A 16,926-nucleotide genomic window follows, 5' to 3' on the forward strand; every position below is an offset into this window, starting at 1 on the left:
GAGAGCTCTCTCTACCATGTGGACGCTGGTGCTGGCAAGCACATTTTGGAATCCTCCCTCTAGCTTATTAGCTTCAGGACCCAGCCCCACTCACGCCCAACAGCCCGTAGGCACCAGTACTGGGATACCTCTGGCCAAGCAACTATCTGTGAGGGGGCACAGCCCTATGCACTAGCAGACAGGTTGCCTTAAGATCCTCTGAGCCCACAGCCACCCCTAGACTAGGCTCTGCCCAGGAGAGGGCCCAGAAGCAGGCCCCACACGCCAGTGCACATGTAAGACCAGGGACCATCAGGTTCCTGTGGCCAGAGATCCTGGGACCCAGCTCTACCCAACAGCGGGCAGACACCAGCCCCAGAATCCCAGGCCCTGCCCAGCAGCAAGCCTGTTCTAGACTTTCCCCCCCAAGCAAGAGGACACTAGCTCCATGAAAATCATAGCCCCCCAAACCTATGTACCCAAGTCACTGACCAGCAGGCCAGCTCCAGCCTCAGTACTAGATGGGCCCAGGCCCTGCCCACAAGCAAGCCTCCTCTAGCCTCAAGACAAGCCTCACCCCCCGCAGGTGAACACCAGCCCCAGGAAGACCACAGTCCTGAAGCCTACAGACCCAGATCAATCACCAGCAGGACAGAACCAGCACTAGGACCGACTGGGCCCTGGTCCCACCCACAAGCGGGTCAATATAAGCTTCAAGACACTCTGGGCCTTGCTGTGTCAGGAACCAATTGTGGGACCCCCCCCCCCCCCAGGCCCTGTAGCCAGATCCCAGGACCTGGCTTTACCTACCAGCAGGCTGGCACTAGCTCTGGCTAGTAAACAAATGGGACCTAATTAAACTTAAAAACTTTTGCACAGCAAAGGAAATCACTGACAAAATGAAAAGACAGGCTACTGAATGGGAGAACATATTTGCAAATGATATGATCAATAAGGGGTTAATATCCAAAATATATAAATAGCTCATACAACTCAACATCAAAAAATAAACAACCTATTCAAAAAATAGGCAGAAGACCTAAATAGTTTCTCCAGAGAAGATATATACGTGGCAAACAGACACATGAAAGGATGCTCAATAGTGCTCATCATCAGAGAAATGTAAATCAAAACAATGAGCTACCACCTCACACCTGTCAGGATGGCCATTGTCAAAAAGGCCACAAATAACAAGTATCGGTGAGAATGTAGAGAAAAGGGAACTGCAGTACATGGTTAGTGCGAATGTAAATTGGTGCAGCTACTGTAGCAAATAGTATGGAGGTTTCTCCAAAAACTAAAAATAGAACTACCAAATGATCCAGCAATTCCATTCCTTGGTATATATCCAAAGAAAATGAAAACACTAATTCAAAAAGACACACACACTTCAATGCTCATAGCAGCATTACCTACAATTATTTACAACAGCCAAGATATGGAAGCAACCTAAGTGTCCATCAACAGACAAATTGATAAAGAAGATCTGAGGTACACACATACACACACAATGGAACACTACATAGCCATAAGAAAAAATGAAATTCTGTCATCTGCAACAACGTAGGTGGACCTGGAGGACAGTATGCTTAATAAAATAAGTCAGAGAAAGTAAAATACTGTATATTATCATTTATATCTAAAAAATCTGAAAAATAAGACAAACTAGTGAATATAACAAAAAAGAAATAGACTCGCAGATATAGACAACACACTAGTGATTACCAGTGGTGAGAGGGAAGGGGGAAAGGCAAGATAGGAGTAGGGGAATAAGAGGTACCAACTATTATGTATAAAATAAATAAGCTACAAGGATATATTTATTGTACAGCACAGGGAACATAGCCAATATTTTATAACCATAAATGGAATAAAATCTATAAAGATGTTGAATCACTATGCTATATACCTGAAACTAATATCATATTATAAATCAACTATCTCTCTCTCTACATATATGTGCATATATATATAACCAGACAGGATCTGGGGCTGTAACTGGGCATAGACTGTTAAAACCATCACCCCACCATTACCACTATTATGACTTTTATTAGCAGCAACTATGTAATCATTGTAATAAGAATTAACATATTCTAAACATGTTAATCTTCACAACCTTATAAGGTAGAGCCTACCTATATTCCCATTTTACAGCTGATGAGGTTGAAGTCCAGAGAAAATAAAATAATACATAGGAGTGAATAAACTCATTCAAGGAGAACAAACAGAATGAAAAGAGGAGGGGTCTGAAGACAAAACTGGGAAAATACTAACTTTGGAGTCGTGGGCAGAGAAGAACAGTTGAAAGAAAGATAAGCCAGAGGGACAGGAGGAGCATCAGAAGAATTTGATGTCACAGAAAGCAAGACAGGATAGAGTGAGTGTCAAGGAGGGAATGGTCAAAAGAATCAAAGCCTGGGGAACACATGTAACTCCATGGCTGATTCATGTCAATGTATGACAAAACCCACTGCAATGTTGTGAAGTAATTAGCCTCCAACTAATAAAAATAAATGAAAAAAAGAAAAAAAAAGAATCAAAGCCTACTGAAAAAAATCACATAAAACCTATCAAAGTATCCACTTGCTTTTGTAGTGAGGTAGTGACTACTGGTGACCTTATGAGAGATTTTTTTCACTAGAGTTTTTGTAGGGTGAAAACCAAAGTGCAGCAGGTTGAACGGTAAAGGGAGCACGGTGAAGGGGACCTAGTATAGACTATTCTAATGAGAAGAAAGTCCAGGACATAGGTTAGAGGGAGGAAATTATTCCAAGCACATAGGGAACCTGAACAGGCTTCCTGCCTGGGAGAAAAATAGTCAGCAGCACAGGGGTGGTGCAGCGTGGCTGAGATGCAGGAAATACGGGGGGGGGGTGGGGGGGGGTGGGGGGGTGGAGTGAGGTGGGGGTGTGGGGGTGGGGTGGGGTGGGGGGATGGGGTGAGGTGGGGGTGAGGTGGGGGTGGGGTGGGGTGGGGGGATGGGGTGAGGTGAGGTAGGGGTGGGGGGTGGAGTAAGGTGGGGGTGGGGGTGTGGGGGTGGAGTAAGGTGGGGGTGGGGGTGTGGGGGTGGGGTGGGGTGGGGGGATGGGGTGAGGTGAGGTAGGGGTGGGGGGTGGAGTAAGGTGGCGGTGGGGGTGTGGGGGTGGGGTGGGGTGAGGTGGGGGTGGGAAGATGTAGTGAAGTCCCTGAAAAAATGGAATAGGAGGAACTGGGATCTAGAGCTTGAAGATAGGGTTCAGCAAGGAAAACCAAGGGGCTTCATGGTTCAACCACTTGATTTTCTTGACGAGCCGAACTCCAAGGCTGTCTGCTTTAGGATTAGGGAAGAGTACAGACAAGTTGAAACCACATAGAAAATGTGAGAGAGCGGCTGACGGTAGAGCCAGAGGGCGCTGAACCAAAAGACCCCACCCCCACCCCCGCACCCCGCCCACTCAACTGACTCCCGGATTCGAAATTCTTTAGTATCCAGGTGTTTCAGAATCTCTTGGGAACGCGAACTCTCCGTGCGGCGCACTGCGGTCACTAGCTAGCCCGCCCTGTAGGAGGCGGTGCGCCAAGGAAAGGGCGTCCCCGCTGGATCCAGGGGCAGGCGCTCCACTTGCCGCCATACAGGGGGCGCCAGGCCGAGGACGGGGCTCCCACCAGGCCTTGCAGCCTCATTCAGAGCCCAGAGCTCTGATGCACCACGCGGTGTGAGGAGCGGGTCACCCCAGTCTTCGTTAAGGGACTCGTGGGTGTGAGGGCAAGGAGGCGAACCCCAGGACTGAGCTAGGGCTGAAGGAGGACTGCGGAGCCGAGAGGCGGATCGGTTTAGCGGCCATCGCTCACCACAGCTGCAGCGTCTCTGCAGACTAGGCCGCGGAGGTCATGGCCTTGGACCTCGGAGATCCCAGGAGCGGTTTTCGCCACAGCGACGTAGTTACGTTCATCAACCAAGAAGTACTCCGAAATGGCGGCGGCTCAGATTTCTACGTGAGCTACCGCTCGCGGCCCTGGAATGAGATCGAGGACGAGCTGCAGTCCGTCTTGGCCGACACGCATGTGCCTCGCAACCTCAAGAGGGCCTGTGCCTGGAGCGCGCTGGCCTTGGGCGTGCGGGTGGCCACGAGGCAGCGAGAGCAGCAGGCCCGCCGCATCCAGCGGCTGCAGGAGCAGGTGGAGGAGCGCGAGACGGCTGCCTGGGCCCTGGCCTCGCAGCTGCAGCGCCTGCGCGAAGAGCGGAAGCAGATGATCATGCAGTTGCGCCGCACGCGCCAAGACCTGCAGCAGGCGCTGAGCGAGCGCGAGGCCCTGCGCGGGCAGCTGCTGCAGGCCGAGAGGCAGTCCCAGGCGGCCGTAGTCAGCTCTCGATCCCCGCAGCTCCGGGCTGACACGTGGCCCCTGACCACTGAGGAGCGCAACAAGTTGCTGGCCGCGACCTCGCAGCGCAGGCAGCTGGAGGCCCAGAGGGAGGAGGCGCAGAATGCTTCGGCAGGCAGTGTGCAGGGAGCCCAGGATCCCTGGGTCCAGGTTGTTCAACCCCCAGCTCCCATGCCATGCCCCATGCACATGCCGTGCCCCATGCCCTTCCAATTCCCACTACCTCCCCCACGTAGGGTACTCCCAGAAGCCCAACTAGCCGCTGCCCCCGCAACAGCATACCCGGCCCCCCAGATGCCTGCTGGGGTGATGTATGCACCTGCTATGTGGCCTGTAGTTGTGTCCCAGGAAGAGGTCGCCCCGCCGTGGGACCAGAGGATCGAGGGCCAAGGAGAAGGTCCCCACTTTGGAAACCCTGTGGGGCACTTCCAAGATGGCCCAACGAATCAACAACCTCAGGATCAGCTGCCCAGGACGCCAGATGGTAAGAAAGCCTTTAAACCCTAGGAAGAGGGATCCTTAGGAGGAGGGGTTGGGACTGCCTAAGGTACAGAATGGGATTAATTTTTCCTGATGTTTGGCTTGGGATGAATGCAAGAAAATCTAGATGCTAACTGAGGTGGGAAGTCTTGCCCCAAAGAAGCTCCTCACTGAATTCAGGAATGTAGAAAAAGAATGGAGGCATATTCTAGAGAGTAATCAATTTGTGGAGGTCCCCTTCTGATCAAAAACTTTTATTTACATCATAGAAAATTTGAAAACCCATCAAACAAAAATTTTCATTATCCTACCAACAAGCCATAACCATTTTAACACAATATGTTTCTACCTATGGATCTCTTCCCCCACTTTCACATTATACGTGTATACATGTATATATGTGTATTGTTTCAAAGAAAGATGAGATTCTAATGAATATGTTAATTTTGAAAGGAAAATTTCTCCAATGGCATTTAAATTCACAGGTGGTGGACTGTTGATGGAGACTACCAATTGATTGACACCTTAAGGTATACCGACTGATGTGATTAAACATTCTCTTTTTCTCCTTCCTGTATTCTTCTTAGCCTCTCTCTCCCATGATACCAGGTCTTTGGCTGAGAATAACCATGCTTTTAGAACATAAGATACATTTTATTCTAGGAACACTGCTTTTCCTTGAGAAGGCTATCGTTATGCTGTATACTGCAGCCATGTTCATATTTGTTCCTTGATTTGTTTTTATAACATTCATTGGTTTGGGCCTGTTCTTTGTGTCTGTAAGCTCCAGGACCTCCGTGTGAGGCTGAAGAAGGTCCAGCTCCCCATGTGTGAATTGCCACAAAATGCCCTTCCAGCTCGCAGCAACCTTCGCCTTAGATCTCAGCTGACTGGAGCAGAAAAAAAGAATGAAGAATCAGAGGAAAGAAGACATTCTGACACACATCTTGTAACAAGGGAGGGCAGACATTTTGTTAAGCTTAATGCGTCTGTTGAGGAAAAGGGAATGACAGAGTTTCAAAGAGGGGTGGGAGGGTAGTATTAAGTTTTAGGGATTTAGCAAGTTTGTCAAATTGCATTCATTAACTCATTGAACAAGCAGTTATTTATTGTCTAGTATGTACTAAGAATTACTACTGTATGTTGTTATCTGGTGCACACATTTTAACTCAATTGGAGGAAATAGGCTACATGACAGGAGAGAGCCTAATTTGGCATACCAATTATATCAGGTATGACTTCTTTGCCTTACATATAGTGTGGCTTTTAAGTAAACCCAATTGAAATAAAGTCAAGATTCATTTCTACAATTCTGGGGGCAAAATCAAAAAGACTTTCGTGGAAGAATTTGAATGACTGAACTGCTCATCACATTAATCCCAGTGGAAATAAATGAGCAGGGGCATATATTGTAGCCTCACAAAAGTACAAGCAGGACTTTTCTCATACTCCTGCTGATTCCCCCCTGAGAGGGACAACTATTTTCCTGGTTTTCTGAAAGACCACTGGGTTGTCTTGCTACACACTCAAGCCCTCAGCCTCAGGCTGCTCCCATCCCAAGCCCTTTTTCAGTCAAGAGTAGATGAATAAACTGTGTTTTCTGGGACATTCATTGTGCTATGAATTGTGCTTTCTTGAACTAGATTAAAAATAGAACTGAACTGGGATAGGCACTCTTGAGAACGCCCCTGGGCCCTTCTCTTCCACTTGGTGTCTTCAGGTGCTCTGCTCCCCTGAGGCGGCTGCTGCAATCCAGAGGGAGCCAAGGTCTGCCCAGAGACTGGAAGTCAATTCAGGCTCCAGTCTGAACAAGAGGTGTCCTCGAGTTCCCCCAGGAGATTCCAGCTCACGAGGCTCAGCCTTTGTCAGAGGTTTTCTGCTTCTAACTAGTAATAAAGAGTGTTCACTTACCAGCTGTGTCTTCTGTGTTGTGTGTACCGAGGGGCAGGTTTGCTCAGAAGCAGCGGTTTAAATCTACCTCTTCCCTCCATCCCACTGAGGTGACTGGAGAATTCAATCTCATTCACTATTGAAGGGCCCCTCCTCTTCCTGCGAGTTACTCAAGAATTGGGGGGAGGGACTTCTGTCGGGTCTTCAGTCCATTGTGATTGTCCCTGCTCCCCTCACTGTCCAAGTCCTTGAAGGTGGGCTCCTCTGCTACTCCTGGGCCCATGGGGCACAAGAGGGGAGGAGAGGTGAGGTGAGGGGAGGAGGGGGCTTCTGCCTAGGCTGGGAGCCCTAGTGCCTCGTGTCCAGCCTCCCTACCTGCACCAAGAAGCCATTTCTCTGAGGCCCTGTCTCCCAGAAGTGCCTTGAGCAGAAATTTCTGCCCTGCAAGGCACTGTCCCCTCCCTCCTATGCACAATCCCATCAAGGTGCTCAGGATTCTGGAGAAGAGCCAGGCTTAGCCAGTCGGCTAACATGGCGAATGTTCCCGGAGGCAAAAGGGGTAGAGTCTGGCTCCCTGCTTGGTGTAGAGACACATGGGGCAGAGAAAAGACATGAAGCTGCCCCACCAGCGTCCTCGCTCCCAGGGTCCTGATAACCGGGAGGCCTTGGTTATTCAGGAGGGTACTGGGGAGGAAGGGGACCGTCAAGGGCATCAACACAAAGCTGTTTTCTGGGTTGGAAGCTGGTTTTGTGATACACTTGTGTATGCTGATAACTCCCTGGAACTCTGGAGGACAGGACACAGATGAGATGGGAATATTATAGTACATTTTAATCTGGCGGTTCTCAATGCATGGCTTTTGAACCAGCAGCATCAGGATCAACTGGGAACTTCATCACAAATGCAAATTCTCAAGCTCTACCTCAGACCTCCTGACTCCAGAAGTTGTGGGGGGTAGGGTCTAACAGGTGTTTCTGGCGCTTACTAAAGTTTGAGAACCTTTGTTTGTATCCATAGTGTAATGGGAACAAATCACCCTGGATCTCATTATGGCTGGCTCACTTAAGGCTCCACAACACACTCTGATGACCATTGGAATGTCTGTAGAACTGGAAGAAACCAGATTCTCCAGGTACAACTCTTCTGTAGCTCAATATAATCACCTAATGTTTCAGGGCTGACTTTTTTTCATAGCAACCTGCATGAAGCTTTGGCCAGAATCATTAAGGTTGGCTGTGCCCAAGCTGGACACACACAGGTAAAGGCAGTAAGTTGTTTAAGAGCCTGGGTGACTGGGCTCATACACCTGCTCTACCAATTACTAGCTGTGTAACCTAAAACAAGCTACTGAATTTCTCTGATCCCCAAAAAGTGTTGGCTCCCTTCCCCCACCATTAGGATCTCTGTGATGACGGGGTAATGGGTATAAAGGGTGCCCCTGGTGTGACTTCTCATACCAGAGAGTGACCACCATGTGACACTGTATGGCTATTACTCTCATTGGTGACAGCTCTGTAAAGTATAGGTATAACAGATGCCTCTGTTAATAGTTGTTCAAGGAGGATATTTTACTCCCATTTTAACAAATGTGGCAACTCAGTAAGTTACCCAAAGTCATTTAGTTGGGAGCTGGTGAAGCATGGGTTCTAACCCGTCGCCTGGCACCAAACTCCATGCCCTTTCTGCTATATCAGAACCTCAACCTTGTACCCTTACCAGTTACTAGCAGTGAACTGGGTCTGTCAATACCTTGCTGGATGTATCTGGCTATAATGGAAGGACTCTGAATCACAGAGCCAGTCTGGTGGAGAGGGAAGTGAGTGGAGGGGGTCAGAGAGTCAGGGTTGGTTGTTGTGGAGTGTTGATGCTACAAAAGAAGGTGCTGGAAGGAGTGTGGACATAGCTTCTAGGGGTGTCAGCTTGCTGAAAGTTACAGGGAGAGTGATGCAGAAAGCGGAGCAGCGTAGGGTGGCTGCCACGCTCCCCGCCCCGCCTCCATAGAGCCCCTTGCCATGAACACTTCCACGCCCATTCGTCTCACACAGTTGCAGAAGCAGTGGCTCCAAGCTGACCCTTCCTCTGGGGGCCTCTGCAGGCAGCGAGTGGTAAGTGTAGGGATGGGGAGCAGCCCGCTCAGCTGTGGTAGGAGGCAACAAGACTGCTCCATGATAGGTGTGCTGCATCCCTCTGCAGGTGAGAGTTGTGCCCATGCATTGCAAATGCCAGTTAGCCAGACTAATGAGCAATGTTCAAGTTTTCTGTAATAAAAACAAGTTTCAAATGAGGGCAGAGCCCTGCTACCTGGCAGGAGTGAAGGCTTTGTCCTCTCACAGAGTCAACCCTTATTCATGAGCAAGATGCAAGAGAGAACCAAGGAGATTCATAACTCACTCTCTTGGGAAATTATTTTTCTGAGGCCCTTTCTGACTATCAAAGTAAACTGGATTCACCAAAACAGAAGTAGGAAAAGCAATTAAAACCATATACAATCCCCAAACCTGGAGGTAACTATTGTTTATATTTACTTTACATACACACACACTTAGGTGTATATAGAACCACATATTTATATACACCAAGACACAATATGGTACATACTTTTTTGTAGCCTCCTCAACTGTAAAAGTAGTGACTCAAATTTGGATCCCTTCTATGGTGGGCTCTGCACCCCACATGGGGGAAGGTATAGGAATTGAGAAGCACTTTTTGGGTGGCAGAACAGTTACAGATACATAGAGATTTACCAAAACAGATTAATTCAGTACATATTCCTTTCCTATATCTGTCTCACTTAGCAGTAAGGCACACTGTCTCATATTTGAATTATTTTGAGAATGTAACTTTAAATGGTCATGTAAAATGCTGTCATGTCAGAGTTTCAATTTATTGTACTTAAGGAGTTCTCATTGGGCATTTAGATTATTTTCAAATTTTCATTTCACTCTCAACAATATTAGTGTGCAGAGTCTTCTGCACCATGCCCAAGAATAAATATGAATGTGAAAGTTGCTCTGTCGTGTCTGACTCCTTGTGACCCCACAGACCCCATGTCCTTGGAATTCTCCAGATCAGAATACTGGAGTGGGTAGCCTTTCCCTTCTCCAGGGGATCTTCCTGACCCAGGGATCATACCTAGGTCTCCCACATTGCAGGTAGATTCTTTACCAACTGAGCCAGCAGGGAAGCCCAAGAATACTGGAGTGGGTAGCCTCTCCCTTCTCCATCTTCCCAATGGGTCTCCTGCATTGCAGGTGTTCTTTACCAGCTGAGCTACAAGAAGAAAATCTAACAGTAAATATAATCATTTAAAAAATCTTAACCAGTTTGAAAGATCTTAGTTTGATTTGTATTTCTTTGCTTATATAGAAAGATGGAGTATTTTTTGAAATTACTTATCCATTTGTACTTCTTCTGTCATGATTTATTCATGTCCTAAGTGTACTCATGGAATACTCACCTTGCTTTTATTTGATAGTAAGGAAGGATATTAACCTAACCCTTCGTCATTAGGATGCCAAGTATTTTCCCTTGTTTGTAGATTATCTTTAAATTTGTGTGTGGTGGCATTTTGATAGAAGTATTTTAGTTTTATATACTGAAATCTTTTCCATTGTCATTTATTCATTTTCTTTTATTCTTAGGAAGGCCTTTGAGATAAAAGACAACTACCTATATCTGATTCTGTATCTTTTACAGTTTTTCAAAATTAAATCCTTAATCATCCTTGAATTTATCTTGGTACTTATGAGGTAGGTCTCAATGTACTTTTCCCCAAAATAATCACCCTAGTATCTCAGCATCATTTTTCAATGTTCCAGTCTTTCCCCATTGATCTGAAAGGACCATCTTTATCAAATACCAAATAGAGTGTGTGTACATATGTTGTCCATTAAATTGTTGGTCTATTATTATATCCATCTAACATTTGATCTGAGCTTTATAATACATCTTAATAAATGTGTTAAATGCAGTAAAGTTATCACTCATTTTTTTCTAAATCTTCTTGGTAGTTATCACCTGTTTATTCTCAGTTGAAGCTTTATAATTTAACTCTATTCCTCTGTGTCTCAAATGTACCTCTTCGACTGGATTCTGTGAGACTTATACAATCACTTCATAATTCATTGCTCTTTTTATAACCTAGTTTGAGTGGATTTCTGCTCCTTAAGGCTTTATCTCAGCCCTATTCTCTCTTCACTTCCTCTTTCTATATAAGATTCCAACCTATATGATTTTTTAAAAGCTCAAGTTTATGTGAGCTTACTTTGTAAATTTGGTGGCATTATCTTATTTAATTCCCTTTAGAACCTTACAAGATAGTAAGAAGATAGTACCATCTCCATCTTACAAATGGAGAAATCTAGGCTTAGAGAGGTTGAATAACTTGTTCAAGTTACTTATCACCCTGCTGTGTGTCAAAAGCAAGGATGCAAATCCTTTTCTGATATACCTGCCATGCTATGCTATGTAGCATTTAAAAAGAAGGAAACATGAATATTAAATACTGTCTGCTTTAAAATGGAAAATCATAGCCGCCAGACTTTTGCTTTTGGAATTGAAGATGACACAAGCAGCAGTATGTCATACTGAAGGGAGGTTGTAATGGTAGAATGCTTACGGCTTGGCTCTGACTGCTTGGGTCTGAATCCCAGATGCATTCAGTGGATTAATGGTAGCTGTTATAATGCAGGAATAGTACTCTCCACAGTGCCTGATGCATATCAACTCTAAGATGTACATTTTTTTTACATTTTTGAAAACAGTAGGCCTCTCACAGTTTATTTATCTTACAACTGATAGCATCTTAGATTTGATAAAACAAGGTATTAAGGAGTTAATAAGTGTTTAGCTATTACTACAAAAAATGACCACTTATCCATCAGCAAATATTTATTCAGTGTGAACCGTGTGTCAGGTACTAGAGACTGGAACAGCCTAGTAAACATTGTAGATTCCTGCTTTCGTGAAGTTTACCTTCTAGTGGGAAGCATACATGAAATACGGATTAGCAAGTAAAACAAATAGCATGTCAAATGGTAACGGGTGGTAAGTAATATAAGTGAAACAGACTAAAGAGGATGGGAAGTGGTGTGGGGGGAACACTGGAGTTATAGAGTGGTCAAGGAAAGCTTCCCTGACTAGGTGACATTTGAAGAGACCTAAATGGGACTAGAGGATGAGCCATGAGGATAGCTAGGGGATCTTTCCAGGTAGAAGGCAGAGCAAACACAAGGGCCTCGAAAGGAAGACACCCTTAGGGTCTTTGAGGAGCAGCAAGAGGGCCAGTATGGCTGGAGAGGAGGGAGTACAAGAGAGTAGATAAGGTGGGTACGGAAGAGTTGCACATTATGTCTGGAAAACAAGTAGGCGAATAAGGGCTTCCCTGGTGGCTCAGCAGTAAAGAATCTGCCTGCAATGCAGGAGCCGTGGGTTCGATCCCTGATCAGGAAGATCCCCTGGAGGAAATGGCAACCCACTCCAGTATTCTTACCTGGAAAATCCCATGGACAGAGGCACCTGGCAGGCTATACAGTCCATAGCGTCACAAGGAGTCGGACATGACTGAGCGACTAACAACAAATGTGAAGGAGGATTTCTTTTTTTTTCAATTGTTTATTTAATTGGAGGCTAATTACAATATTGTGATGGTTTTTGCCATACATCGACATGAATCAGCCACGGGTGTACATGTGCTCCCCAATCCTGAACCCCCCCTCCCACCTCCCTCTCCAGCCCATCCTCCTGGGTTGTCCCAGAGCACCAGCTTTGAGTGCCCTGCTTCATGTATCAAACTGGTACTGGTTATCTATTTTACCTATGGTAACATACATGTTTCAATGCCCTCTCAGAAAGGCTCTAGATAGTAGGAGGAACTGCATACTGGGGCTCAGACCCACCCAGCAAGGACTGCCAAGTGTCAGGGCTACACTGCACTTAAAAGTCAGGGGATGGCTGGGGGGTAGGGATGACATTAATTTAGGTAAAGTGAGGAGACAGATCCATTTAGTCTCTTAAACATACTAATGCACGGTCAGAATGATTCATGGTGCAGAACAGTTTGAGGACAGAATGATAATGATACGTGATCAGAATAACTAGATGAGGCTACTCTGAAAAACAGTGACATTCAGGGCTTAACAAGGTGCAGCACAAACTGGCCTTGGTTTGATCTTTCACAACGCATGCTCCCACCACATTCGTTCTCACTTCAACTGGGCTGAACTAAACTCAAGTTATTTTAAGAATACTGAAGAACATTTATAGGGTGACTACACGCAGGACAGAAGAGTACAGAAGTCAGATTTCTGTAACCATTTAATGTAAGGTATGTGTGTTTTTTTTTTTTAAATCTATTCTTTCTTAGAAGCCAAGATGCATGGTGGTGAAGAACACGGTCTCTGAAGGCAGACAGAACTGGGCTCAAATGTCAGTTTCATCCCTTACTTTGTGGGACTTTTGTTAAATAACAGCTCAAACCTCAGTTATCTCCTCTGTAAACTGGGAATGATACCACCCAACTTGAGAGAGTTGCTGTGAGGATTAAGTGAATGAAATGTGCACAGTGAATGAAGTGAAGTGAAGTGAATGAATTTCATTCAATACGTGAATGAAATAAAGTGCACAGCACTGTAATTGCTCAATAAAACTATAGTTGCATTTTCCTACTAAAAATGAATTGGATGCCAAGATTTTTCCTGTTCACGCTCTCTTGAAATAGAGGGACTCAAATTTACACTGTCATCAAAATATAATAAAAAGACAATACAAAGAGAAAGCAAAACGTTTCCTTAAATTCTAAAGGCTGTTCTAGCACTTACAGTATACAGTATCCTTAAAAAGGATGGACTGCAAAAAAAAAAAAAAAAAGATGGACCTCCACATTGACTTTTTTTTTTTTGACTGCTCATCTTTTATTATTACATAGCTTGGTCATGGAAGAAATGACTGTGGTCAGTACACGTATGAACATTACGAAGGCCATGGTTTAGATGAATTTGCAGGACTAGATTTATAAGGTCCCCCTTTTCTCCCTCAGAGTGGTCTCTGAGCATCCATCAGTGTTTGGTGGTTGCTTCTAGCAAGTCTTTTGCTCCATTAATTTTGGTTGCTAAGTAAGGAGATCCACCTTTCTCTGGGTGATTCAAAATCATGATTCTCCTGTGAGCTGCTCTAATCTTGGCCTTGCTGGCAGATGGGCTTACACCCAAAATGAGACTTGCTTCTCACCTACTCATTTTCTGTTCAAATCCTCCTCCATGGTAGGGTGAAAAGCTAGGAGTTGAAATCTTCTTCGCAGTTTCTGTGATTACTTGTCCTAGAGGTTTCCAGGTCTGAAATGCGTAGCGACCTGCAAAGCCAAGAGCGGCAATACCCAGCCCCGCAGCTATCAAACTTCTTGCCAGCCCGCGGTCGAGGCCGGCGTCCAAACGGCTGGGCGGGGGGCTGCAAGGATCCCGCCTAGCGCAGGCTACGCCGATCGGGCTTGGGGCCCTCGGAGCGCCGCCCACATTGACTTTCTAGATAGATGGCAACATATATGGAACCACTCTACTTGCTATCTATAAAGTGCTTCTTTCAGAGGTTTTGTGAGGTGCAGAGTTATGAAATATATTCAGCTGAGAAACGAAAGACCCCCCCGAAGTCCCACAAATGCAAGGTAAGGCCATTTTTTGACTGAATTAAAGCCCATTAAGCATTTAACAATCAGAAAATGAAACCCCATTACTCAGGAACTATGGAGAGATCCAAAGTTCAGTTCCTTCTCGCACCAAAAATGTCTCTTAAGTAAAAAGGAATGTGTGCCATTTAATCCAGTCATATAACATTTGAGCATTAGACTGGGTTATCAGGAATTCAAAGGAATTTTCAGTAAAGGGATAGCTCCTCTTCTGCCTGTCATATCCCTCAGGTGTTGTTTATCTTACTCAGAATGGAACCAATTTCAACAGTGAATACAGTTTATCAATGCAGACAGATATATATATATATTAAAAGTACAATTATTATGAAGCTCTTAAATTTGATTTTTATATTTTATTTTCAATATCTTCTTGGAATTTTCATGACCATATAGGCCCCTATATTTGAAATGTCTACATTAAAGGTTAAATGCCTTAATGACTGCCCTATGTAAATTTGCAGACTATGAGATCATGTAAATCCTATTGACAATTCAAGAGACAAAAATTTGAGGAACTCAGTTATACAAACCAATCCAACCTCTAAATACTGAGAACATGGAATAAAAATGAAGTTATCCATAGTAATATAGATTGAATAATCTTTATTATTATATTTTAATCCACCAATCTAAAATTCACACATATCAGATGAAACAGGAGTGCCACAGTATGCTTTATTTTGTAGGTATTAATTAATTCACTATATTGATATATCCAAAACTTTAGGTAGCAGCAAGCATCAGTTCTTCCAAAGAAGCTCAGGTGAAAATAATTCCTTATATTCATGAGTTCAAAGCCCCACTATCTGATCCACTTTTGTACTGACATAAAAATGAACTCAGTGAACAAAGTTTATTGAACACTCAGTTCACAGATTTTGGGCTTCCTGTATTTTATTGGAATTGAAGCAGTTTTTGTTCTATCTGTCTGATAATTTTATATTTTAATTAATCTTAATTCTCAAAGAAGAATTAAACATGTTTGCTAATTATCTAAGATAAAACCATGATACTCATTGAAGAATTAATGATGTTAGTCTCCTACCCAACAGGTGGAAAACTTTTAAATGAACCCATACTTCTAAATGTATCTGAATTTTCCAACCCATATACCTGGCAAGGTCACAAGCTGATTTAAATAACCTGGCTTTTAGACAATCATCTCAAAAATATTTATTGAAACAAAGCCACTGTTCTTTATGGTGCCATCACTTTGACTAAATAACAGCTAAGCAATTGTTTTAAAAAAAACACACATTTTAAAAGAAAACATTCTTTATATACTTAGCAAATCGAGGAGAGCTCAAGTCTGCAAGTCAGAACTAGAAAGTTCTAAGGGAAGTGTAGTTGAGCATTCTGACTTTCTACTCCAGTTTGGAATATATGCTTTTGAGGTGCACATATAAAGATAGTAAAGAAAGATGTTGATGAGTTTTTTTTTTAATGAAAGTTTCCAGTCCCAATTATTGGCAGAGTTCTGGCATCACTTAATGGCAGCAATACAGTGGAGAGCACTGTGCTGAGAGGTAGATGGGGATCTTATCCTTGGATTTAATAACGAACTTTATTTAAGGTTTAAGCCTAATTTTTTAATTCAAGAAAGTTTTTAAAGCGAAGGCAGATCTTTGGAAGACACTTGTTTTTTAGTTACATAGAAAATAGCTTGATAAAATCAGCATCTGCCTTCACACGAATCACACGTGTGCAAAGCCGCACACTAGAGAGATACAGCACTGTGCTTCCAAATCACGGGGTGATTCAATAGCCTGGCCAATCAAGCAGACACGGAGGAGAGGCCTCTAGTATCTGACTCCAGCAGCCAGAGCCATTAGAGGTCCCTACAGGGATACAAGTCTGTTATCAAGATCAATAAATTTACAGAATATTCCTGGTCCAGTTTTGGCCAGGCAGCCATCTGACTGATGATACTTCAGGGCCCACTAGTTTCTAGAGTTAGCACTTGCTGTTGTAAGAAAAAGAAACCAACACATTAAAAATTTATCAATTAGAACTTATTCATACAGGGGACGAGAGAGTGCAGATGGCACACAAAATAAAGCTTTGTCTTATTCTTTTTTAGTGGAGGATGAATTAACTTTCTGAACAAGGTAAGACTCCATGGGGAAAAAAATTCTAATTCATAACTCTAAAAAAAAAAACAACCCAGGGAATTCCCTGGCGGTCCAGTGGTTAAGACCCTGCACTTCCACTGCAGGGGTCAAGGGTTCAATGCCTGTTGGAAGAACTAAGATCCCACATGTTGTGTGGTACAGTAAAAAAATTTGGTATGAACACCTTAAAAAAAAAAAAAAAAAAGGATTGTAGATCTTACTTCAACCTTCGGCATAAATGGCAAGTCTGAGATAGTCAATATATTCCAAACTCTAGTAGGAAAAAAAAGACGTCCTTGTTAAAATAGAGTAGCCACTAATCGTAATTAAGAAAACAGCCAGATTTTTGCTATTAAATACAATATTGGGAAAACATTCCTTTCTTTCTAACTAGCAGAAAAATCAAGATTTAAATAATC

At 44.1% G+C, this 16,926-nt stretch overlaps 1 protein-coding gene and 1 pseudogene across 3 annotated transcripts; one reads left to right on the plus strand and one right to left on the minus strand.

The window, feature by feature from the left end:
- Positions 1-3,198: 3,198 nt before the first annotated feature.
- Positions 3,199-6,663, plus strand: LOC122689895 (testis-expressed protein 13D-like). Of its 2 annotated transcripts, XM_043896696.1 has the most exons (3): positions 3,199-4,828; positions 5,310-5,354; positions 5,609-6,663. In XM_043896696.1, exons 1-2 carry the CDS (start codon positions 3,853-3,855, stop codon positions 5,339-5,341), a joined length of 1,008 nt encoding a protein of 335 aa, XP_043752631.1. In that variant the 5' UTR covers positions 3,199-3,852; the 3' UTR covers positions 5,342-5,354; positions 5,609-6,663. The 2 variants fall into 2 exon arrangements, with proteins under 2 accessions (XP_043752631.1, XP_043752630.1); XM_043896695.1 differs by lacking the exon at positions 5,310-5,354.
- Positions 6,664-13,607: 6,944 nt separating this feature from the next.
- On the minus strand, positions 13,608-16,743 carry LOC122690275 (annotated as a pseudogene). The gene is made up of 2 exons (XR_006340035.1): positions 16,729-16,743; positions 13,608-14,232 (listed from the first exon to the last, which is right to left on the minus strand). The product of XR_006340035.1 is annotated as a dnaJ homolog subfamily C member 15-like (transcript).
- Between the last annotated feature and the right edge of the window lie 183 nt (positions 16,744-16,926).

Source organism: Cervus elaphus, chromosome X, assembly GCF_910594005.1.
Source record: "Cervus elaphus chromosome X, mCerEla1.1, whole genome shotgun sequence".
Taxonomy (NCBI): Eukaryota; Metazoa; Chordata; class Mammalia; order Artiodactyla; family Cervidae; genus Cervus; species Cervus elaphus.

Coding starts and splice junctions, on each gene's coding strand:
- LOC122689895 (XM_043896695.1), top strand. CDS start 3,853: ATGGCCTTGGACCTCGGAGATCCCAGGAGCGGTTTTCGCCACAGCGAC. Junction 4,829..5,608: donor GCTGCCCAGGACGCCAGATG/GTAAGAAAGCCT, acceptor TGTGTCTGTAAG/CTCCAGGACCTCCGTGTGAG.